This window comes from Camelina sativa, chromosome 2 (genome assembly GCF_000633955.1).
Source record: "Camelina sativa cultivar DH55 chromosome 2, Cs, whole genome shotgun sequence".
NCBI lineage: Eukaryota > Viridiplantae > Streptophyta > Magnoliopsida > Brassicales > Brassicaceae > Camelina > Camelina sativa.
In genome coordinates, this window is record NC_025686.1 from 23212688 (window position 1) to 23223047 (window position 10360).

The 10360-nt window shown below is 34.2% G+C and overlaps 2 protein-coding genes across 2 annotated transcripts; one reads left to right on the forward strand and one right to left on the reverse strand.

The window, feature by feature from the left end:
- LOC104733728 lies at nt 1289-3285 on the forward strand. The gene is made up of 4 exons (XM_010453285.2): nt 1289-1573; nt 1676-2018; nt 2142-2195; nt 2861-3285. Exons 1-4 carry the CDS (start codon nt 1406-1408, stop codon nt 2971-2973), a joined length of 678 nt encoding a protein of 225 aa, XP_010451587.1. The 5' UTR covers nt 1289-1405; the 3' UTR covers nt 2974-3285.
- Nucleotides 3992-6130, reverse strand: LOC104756128 (cathepsin W-like). The gene is made up of 6 exons (XM_010478658.1): nt 6065-6130; nt 5907-5936; nt 5743-5809; nt 5233-5474; nt 4167-4307; nt 3992-4081 (listed from the first exon to the last, which is right to left on the reverse strand). Exons 1-6 carry the CDS (start codon nt 6128-6130, stop codon nt 3992-3994), a joined length of 636 nt encoding a protein of 211 aa, XP_010476960.1.

A 10360-nucleotide genomic window follows, 5' to 3' on the forward strand; every position in this document is an offset into this window, starting at 1 on the left:
TGAACTAATAGATGACAATATTAGCATTCAATACGAAATATCGTGTTTAAAATGTCTCTCACCTATCTCATCATTTAACACCCCCAACAAATAATTTTGGCATCTAAAATTGTTATTTAAGTACGTATTTGGTGCCTATGACACTACAAATATTTGCTCAAATCTATATATTTTTTTAATAAATTTTCATAGCATGGCTTATTCACATGTATTATATCATTATTTATTACAATCTATCATTCTGTTTAAATGAGTTTTCATGTGACCCATCTAAGATTTCACATGTATGGTAATGATATCATTACAATCTCTCTTTTGGTTTTAAATGGGTTTTCATGTAATCCAACTAAGGTTTTCATTGGATATCCAATATGAAAGAGTAATTACACGAGGGTATTACGAAGATGAGGTAACATAATATTATATGTGTTATGCATTCATAAATTGTAAAAGTTTGAATAATGATTAATAGATGTTTTGGTTGATTATGTTTGAGAGCTTCTTATCTAATAAATATAAATGTATAATGACTTTAAAGTAATTATGATTCAATCTAAACTTGCTTTACCACAATGTTCTCGGTTATGTATGTAGTGGACAAACGATTTCAAGTTAATTATGATTTAAACTAAAAATACATATAAAACTGTTAGACCTAATTAAGTAATGAAAAACTACACAATTAATATTTCTGCAATCATTCTTATGGCTCAAGGTTTCTGAAAGTGTCATTTGAAAACATATTTTGTCCACATGAACTAAAATTATTTGCTCAACGTGCGTTTACATAATATGGGGCTTTTGTTGGATTTTTTTTCCTCATTACATAAAATTTGGATTTTTGTTTTTGAGAACTTAATTTGGCTTTTATATTCAGGTACATGTCCAGATCTTTTGTATATTTCGCACAGACAACCGACTACTGCAGAAAACTATTTTAGAGACAATAAACTGTTAAAAAAAAAAAAGTTATTCAAGCTAGTATTAGATTAGAAACCTAGGTAGGATTTTAGTTTAAATTTTATCATAAATTTTAATTAACAAAAATGAACTAAAAAATTGTTGTAGTTATTGAATAAAAAGAAAACTTGGACAAGAAAATAAAAACATTTACACAGATTATTATTAATATGTCTCCAATCTACTTGTCTCATATTCAGCATGATACGACGAGGCTAACGGGCTTAGTGTGGCCCATTACACAGTAGTGGGCTTTGTATTTTTATTGAGAATTATTGGCGGTTGTTTTTTTCTTTTAACTATTTATAAATTATGTGTGGTTCAGAAGTCGGAAGAAGATATTTTGTAGACAAGTTTTTTCCCGAATCTTTCAACCAGAAACGAATATTCTCTTCTCTTCTTCTTCTTCTTCCTCGCGAAGGTACGTACGTTTGTTAGGGTTGCGATGATGGTGGACACTGTTTCGATGGAGGTTAACGATCGTCCTTGTAAGATTCTGAAGTTGGACAATGGATCGAAAGCGTCGTCAAAACAGCTCAAGGTAGGAAACGTGGAAGATGATGAGTATCTTCGACAGTATGGGATGTTTCACTACGAGTACAATAAATCCGAGGTAAAATCCGATCTCTAGATTCCTTTTTTTCCTTCAAATTTAGTTTCGATTCGAAATCTGATGAGAATATAATTTTTTTGGGATCCGTTTGCTTTAATTTAGGGTTTCACGATTGATTGGGAGAAGTATGATTACGTGTTCCCTACTAGGTCGTTGGATACTTCACCGCCTATTAGCCAAAGACGAAGCAATGCTGAAATCATCCGTGAATATACCATCTTTGCCATTGAGAAATACAATCAAGCTCATCTAACGAAGAAGCTCGTGTTCGACAAGCATGTCTCAGCAAATTTCAGATTTTCTGGTGGTCTTCTCTGCTTTTTAACATTCTGGGCTACAGATAGGGCGTCATCCAATCCTGAATCGCAAATCTATCAAGCAAGAGTGTGGCGTCTACAGAAACGGTATGATATTCCCATCTTCAGGCTCAAGCCCAAGCAAGAAGGTGATTTTCTTATATCCCTCTCTCTCTCTATGTTTGGTTTCTGCTTTGATTAGAATCTTTGGCTAGCTTGCTTACCTTATTCGGATGTTGTTAACTCGTTTGTGTGTTTATTGTGCAATACAGAGATGGATTCTATAGATGTGCAACCTCCCGTTCCCATGTATTCTGATGACGAGGGTACTGCTTCTTACTCTTCCTTTACCTTGTTGCTTTATCTGATCAAACCAACCAATCAATGGCTCTGCTTTCCCTCATCAATTCGCTAATTATTAATATGTTGTGTTTTCATGTGTAGATAAACCACCTGTTGTCTTTCTTNTCTTTGCCATTGAGAAATACAATAAAGCTCATCGAACGAAGAAGCTCGTGTTCGACAAGCATGTCTCAGCAAATTTCAGATTTTCTGGTGGTCTTCTCTGCTTTTTAACATTCTGGGCTACAGATAGGGCGTCATCCAATCCTGAATCGCAAATCTATCAAGCAAGAGTGTGGCGTCTACAGAAACGGTATGATATTCCCATCTTCAGGCTCAAGCCCAAGCAAGAAGGTGATTTTCTTATATCCCTCTCTCTCTCTATGTTTGGTTTCTGCTTTGATTAGAATCTTTGGCTAGCTTGCTTACCTTATTCGGATGTTGTTAACTCGTTTGTGTGTTTATTGTGCAATACAGAGATGGATTCTATAGATGTGCAACCTCCCGTTCCCATGTATTCTGATGACGAGGGTACTGCTTCTTACTCTTCCTTTACCTTGTTGCTTTATCTGATCAAACCAACCAATCAATGGCTCTGCTTTCCCTCATCAATTCGCTAATTATTAATATGTTGTGTTTTCATGTGTAGATAAACCACCTGTTGTCTTTCTTCGTGCTCCTCCTGAAGCTGGTGTCCCTTTTGTCTTCGATCGTACTGGAGCTTTCTACTTTTGTTCTCTCGATACCTGGTCTGCTCTTTAAAGGAAAAGTATACCATTCCCTTGGTGATGATGACACACACTGTTTAACACCCTCTAGTGTTGCCTATTGAAGTCCTCTCAGTCTAGAAACGTTGTCCTAGTCTAATAAGTTGTATCGAGTCTCAAGACATATCTTTATGTTTCGATAGTTTACTCTTCTGAACCATCTGAATCTTCTACAGTTCTTGATTTTTGTATCTTTTATTTGCTATTCTGCTCATCTTTCGACAGTTCCCACTTCTCAGTGTTGATTGTATTCTCTCGAACTAGTTTTCTTCTAGCCGGTATTGTTTTTGGCCAAGACCTACTCTAATTCCTCGCACGACCGTTACTTGCTGATGTTTTAGCTTTCCATATAAAGTTGAATATCGGCTAGGATTATCATGTTGTTGTCTAAAAGATTTGAATAAGAGAACACAATTCATGTGACTGGTAGCAACCCAAGAGAGAGAGTTGCTGCATATTCATAAATCATATAATATGAGGTCAGCGTGGGAGAAATTGCTCATTGTATTCTCAAAATATTTGTCTTATCGATTGCTAAGTGTGTGGATAAGGAGGATATATCAACACCTGGTTTGAAAAAACGTCATTGAAGAAATTGGATCCGATTTTTTATTGAGGATTTCCAAGAACACTGACGAGGTTCTAAATCTGATGAGAATACTACCATAAAATCGGATCAACTTATCCCGATTCCTGTTAAGTTTAAAAAGGTAACATGAAATTAATCGGAGAAGTTGAAGCCATGACAAGATTAACTATTTATCATCAATAAAAAATATCTTCTGTACAATGAAAAATTAAAATCTCTAGTTTTGATTAAAGGAAAACCTAAGAAATATAAACGAAAATCATGCTTGATCTGGTCCCTGAGATCTTGGAAATCCTCTAATGTTAGGTTGAAAAACTGCAGCAAACTGGGACAGTGAACGTCCACGAACAGTCGAGCGGTAGACATAAGCATATCCTCCATCTCCCCAATGTTCTCCCCATGAGTTTTGGACAATCCAATATGGTCATCCGTTGTGACGTCCATAACCTACTATAAGAACAGTATGCATGGGAGTGAAAAGTCCATCTTCGGTACGATCACGATGAAACATCCACTACAAAACAAACAAAAAATTATACATAAATTGGAGGTTGAAATAAATAATAGTAAAAAAAAATATATTGATAATTTAAACTTACGTTTCTATCGATGTCGTAGTCTAATAGTTCATCAGTAAATGACATGAAGGCTGCAACAGGTTGCCTTCGAACTATTTCTACAAGATCTTCATCTTCAATGTCAGCGCTGTAAATGTAGCTGTCTACTGTGTAGCAGTGAACCTGCAAATGATGATAAAATGTAACCAAAAGTATTTATGCTACAATAACTTTTTTAAAAATTTACAAATGATGATAGGTTTTTGGTCTTTCTACATAAATGTTGTGTGAATTAGCCCTAGACATTCAGGTACTCGGGTCGAGTTTGAGTAGGAACCGATCGGGTTCGGATCTTTCGGGTAGAAGAGTTTAGGACCCAATAGGGTAAATAGAAAATATCGGTTCGGGTTCGGTTCGAGTTTTACCGGGTTTGGTCGGTTCGGGTCTAAAATTTCAGAACCTATAAATATCCGGAAAAAATCGGGTATCATTCGGGTTAGGGTATTTTGTACCCGATTACCCAAAGTTTTACCCGATTACCCAAAATACCCGACTTTTACCCGATTATTTGAAAAAATTAATGATTAATATTAAGAAAAAAACTTTTAAAAAAAATAAGTTTTAAAAGTTTTGGTTAAATTTTTGAATATATAGCTAAACATTTCAATATAATTCTGGTTATTTTTTAGTATTTTGATCTAGAAAAAGTTAATATTTTTGAATTTTCAGCTATAGTTTTGAATAACTATGTTATAAAGAAACAAATTATAACTAATATTTTTATGTATATTATTTTATTTTGAGCATGTCGGGTATCCACTCGGTTCTCGGTTCGGTCCCAGGTTCGGTTCTGGATTTTTGGGTTTAGGAGATTAGGACCTAATAAAGTATTTTACCGATTTCAGTTTCGGATTCGAGACCATATTTTCAGGTCGGTTATGGTTCAAATTTTTGATTCAGGTTTTTTTACCCAAACCTAGTGTGAATGTAGGAATGAGATACTATAGTGTGTTAATTAAGTTATTATTACCCAAAATTGTCAATATAGTGAATTTCACATTAATTATTGATAATTTGAAATATCTAAGAATAATATAATATGACTTACCTTTGGATGTTTGCATTTTCTCCTTTGTAGCTCACCACGGTGGCAACACTGACTTTCTACACAAACTCCAAAGTTCTTCATGAAATTTAAAGATAATTTGATGTTGGCGACGCCTTGATCTGGACAAAAGACCACATTGTTGACCATATGCTGCACTGACAGTTGAATCTGCTGCTGCAAACCGACACCAATGTTCAAAAGAGCTTGCACTGCCCTCACTATTGGGATTGCCCAACAGGTGGCTGCACAAAAAAGTACCAAAGAGAGACAGTGGCATTAGTTTCAATTACTAGATTAATTGAAAGGCGTAATAAAACAACGACTCATCAATTTTTCATTCATTTTATATACTCAGATGCTTGTGGTCGTAGTTTTATTGGATGAAACTGTCACTTTCGTTTTTCAAGAGGACTGTATTACGTCTTCCAAATTCTTAGGTTTTTATTTACAATTCATCTTAATGTAACACATTATTAATTGATCAATATAATAGATATCTCAGGCAGGTACCTTGATTTACTTGATCGAGGACACGGTCGATTACACCGGGATACATTCCCCAATCCCAAGAATCAGGCTATAAAAACATAATACGATTACCCAACCTTTTTAGTATTAACGTTCCAAATCAAACTATATATAATTAATGAAAATGAGATAATAATTATGATAACCTCTGATGTACTCGCTCCTCCGGTAGAAACCTACATATATAAAAAAACAAATATATAAATGGAGTAAAATTATTTTAATCACTGATACTATGTATCTCAGTTCCGTTGTTTGAAATTAGGTTTTAATAAATGATGACGAAAAAACAAGTTTTGTTTACCTTTCTCGTTGGTGGAGCTTCCGGAACTTTTTTTCCTTTACCCTTTCCTTTATTTCCGCTATCCATATCTAGCAGACAGAAAACAAAAAAAAACAGTTAGAACAAGCTTGAAATCCCCATTATTGAAATCCATAGAAACGATTAAGAAACAAGCTTGCAGTCAAATTTTTTACTGTTTACAAAAAAAAAATTGAAACTTTTTCACAAAAAATATGAAAAAGTTAAGACCTTTCTGCATTTTTATGAGGTTCATAAAGAGTAATTGATATTCAAACAAAAAAAAATGCAAAGACTGATGATGGGTTTAAGCTTCAATCACAAACGAATCCATAGAAACGAGATTAGAACAAGCTTGAAATCCAGTTAACCGGCCATAATAAAAGGAATCCATAGAAACTATTAAGAAACAAAGCTTGCAATCCAGCTTTTAACTGTTTACAAAAAAAAGCTTGAAACTTTTTCACAAAAAAAATGAAAACTTTGATATCAAAAGTTAAGAGCTTTATGCATTTTGATCAGGTTTGTAAAGAGTAATTGCTTTTCAAACAAAAAAATGTAAAGATTTATGATCGATGGGCTCAAGCTTTTATCACAAAAAATGTTTACATTTTTAGATTTGATGGGTCTGTTGAAGATGATGCAACAGCCAAGGACGATGGAGGAGAAATCAAAAAAGAAAGAAAATAAGAAGAGATCTGACCTCTTTCTCTAGCTCAGTCCAAACCCAGATCTTCTTTCTCTTTACTTCACTAAAAACCCTATTTTTTTCTCTCACTTGTCTCCCTATCTCTTTCTCTCCCGGACTCTCTCTCTCTACCTCACTCAAACCAGTCTTTGTCTTTTTTTATCAACATCACTCAAAACCAGTCCAAATACTGTATATATTCTTTTTGCCAATCCAAAAACAATTGCCTTAACTTTTTCCTTTATTTACGAGTCAATGCCCCTACTCTCTGTCCCTACTCAAGGTTTGGTACTTATACTCATCACAATATAAGTATCACTGTGTATCATTAAAAAATAAATCGTTCTAAGAATAACCATTGGACAATAATACAGAAAACCCATAGCATAAAGACATATCCTAATAGCCAGATTACGTAAATACTACCTTTTTTAGATATAGAGGCTTCATGATCCTAAATTTATATATAGCATTGTCACTAATGTTGGTGAGCATCGACGATCTCTGTTTCCAATTTAAATAATTTATCTATTTCCTTCATACTTATTTTTATTTATTTTTGTTTGTCACAACGTACAGAATTAAAGCTTAATTATATCACGTCTTTGTGCATAAATCTATATTTTTTTTCAGAATGATATTTTTTTAAGAGCAAAGTAATCTGAGTTTGGTTTTTAATTAATAAAATCCAAAAATGTCGTTTTAATTTGTTTAATACCTTTTGGGTAACTCATATTGCTTTTTATGTGTGTGTGCTGTTTTTCAAGCACAATAAAAGCTTGCTGTGATGTTAACAGCTGTCCCCAAATGAGCAGCTTCATTCGTTGTTAAAGATTCCAAAGTTGCAATTTTTTGTTTTGCATGTTTCAATTTAGAATTTTTTCTTACCTCTTATAAACATATACTCTACGCTTTCTTTAACATAGATATCATAATGAATACTATTTAGTTTATTAACTGGTTCAGCTTATCTCACTAGTCACTACTTACAATAATCCGGATAATTGTGATTCTAGTAGATCCAGATCTTCTCCATCCTCAACTAAGAAATTTTTTTAATAAAGAATATAGGGAGTTAACTAAAAAATACGGCTGAACCATTTGATTCACACACTAATTAGTTTAACAATCATATTGGTATTGAGTACTAACGTATGATAATTAATATAATATTTTATAAACGATGTTACAAGTTGATAACGATAAAGGATAAGCTTTTCTTGCTGGGATCTCTTTTAACTCTCTCACATATAACGATAAAGGATAAACGATGTTATGCATTGATTTCTTTATATCCTTCTAAATTTTATGCAAGAAAATCCTTCACCAAAAAAAAAATGATAAAAACTTTTCATGTGATTTGATTCATTATGTGCATGGTCCCCATATCAATACGATGTTGTTTAGGGTACGAGGAAAAATGTGCGTTTGCCAATCCAAATGTTTATATTTATGATGTTTATATTTATATATATATAATGTTTTGAAAAGAAAGAGACAAATCAAATAATGAGTGGGGTAACAATGGTCCATGAGTGGGATGATGTCCCATAATTTATAGTATAACAATCAAAAGAGATACCTAAAGTACTGATTACTGAGTACTGATTCAGAAGAACAGAGTACTGATTCAAGAACAGAACATCAGGAAGATTATGTCGGTGTTTAACAAGCTAAAAGAATTATACAAGAGTAGAAGGTGCGAGAAGCTTCTAGAAGAACAAAGAGTTTCATGTTTACAATAGGAATGTAAACATAAAGAGGGAAATTTCCTATATCATAAAGAAAAAGGAAATTGTCCAAATCCTATTAGGTTTAGAATAGGAGAAGTCTTAGTTCTATAAATAGGGTGCAAAGGCTAATTGTAAGTCTTAGCACAAACAAGGAAAAGTTAACCTAGCTTCTAAGTTTTAGTCTTTAAGAAATAAGAAGAGCTAAGAACTTAGAGAGAGAGCGTGAGGGTTCTTTTAGAAGAGTCTTGAGAGATTAGAAAATTGTTTAGAACAAACTTGTAAACAGATTTTCTATCAATCAAAGAGAAGTTTAAAAGAAACCTTTGTTACATTGATTAGATCACAAGTTCTCATACTTTCAATTGGTATCAGAGCGGCACTTGTTCAAAATATTACGGGTGAGTTCCTGCGGACAAGATGGAGAGCTACGGAGATCTGATCAACAACAATAAGGTGGTTTTGGATGATGGAAATTATGGATTTTGGAAGTCAAGGATCAAGTCCATAATAGGAGGCATTGATCGACTTGCGTGGAAAACTGTTCTGGAAAAGTGGGAAGAACCTACGATCAAAGATGAATCAGGAAAGAGAATTCCAAAGCCCGAATCAGAATGGACTGATGAAGAACAAAAGAAATCGAAATATAACTCGCGAGCTTTAAGTGCAATTCATTGCAGTGTTGGGAGGAAGCAGTTCGATTTGATTCAGGGTTGCGAAACAGCAAAAGAAGCATGGGATATCCTCCAGATCCATTATGAAGGCACCACCAAAGTGCAGAGCTCAAGAAAAGACATGTTAGCATCAAGATTTGAGAACCTAAAGATGGAGGATCATGAGTCGATCTCAGATTTCAGTTCCAAGTTGAGTGCATTAGCACAAGAGGCCTTAACCCTAGGAAAAACCTATAAAGACCCGAAATTAATTAAAAAGTTTCTAAGATGTCTTCCATCTAGGTTCATGGGGTATAAGACAGCTTTAACTGTATCTCATGACTTGGATAATCTCAGCTATGGTGAAGTGGTTGGAATGTTACAGGCACATGAGATGGAGCTGAACGGAATCAAGAAACCAAAAGGCATAGCCTTAACTGCAAGCAAAGATACGACTGGTCAAGGAGAGGAGGATACTGTAAGTCTGCTGGTACGAAGGTTTGATCGAGCATTGAGAAGGATTGAACAGGGTCAAGGACAAAAGAAAACTACCTTATTCAAAAGAACAAGTGAAGACAGAAAAGCTGATATGCAGTGTCATGAGTGTAAAGGATATGGACATTTTATTCGAGAATGTCCTTCAAGCAAGATACGAGAAGCAAAGTGCACAATTTGCAAAGGTACTGGACATACACATGATTTATGTGTGAGTAATTCTAAAACTAAGAAAGAGAAGTCCATGATCAGTATTGAGAATGAATTAGATGATGATAGCAGTAGCGAGGAAGAGCTTATTAATCTGGTGGCAATGGTCGGAATCACTAAGTTTGAGAATGGGGAAGAAGTAACTGATTCAGAATCAGAAGGGGAAGAGATTCTTGACATTGTTCAGAGTTACAAAGAAGTACGAGACACACTCATAACTCTAGGAAAGGAGAACCAAGAATTAATAAAGGAAAAACTTCGTCTTGAGGAACTGATCGTGACTTTACAAAATGAATTAGAGGATGAGAAGAAGATTGCTAAAGACTCACTAGTTTTGATGAAAGAAAAGTTGGTGTTATCTGCGAAAGCTGACAAACTAGAGGAGCAGCTGTGTAAAGAAAAAGAAAAAACTTCACAATTACAATCAGATTTGGATCAGCAGCATAGGAAGATACATATGTTTGCAGGCACCAAGCAACTTGATAAAATCTTGAGTTATGGAAGAACTGAGAAGACTCATAAA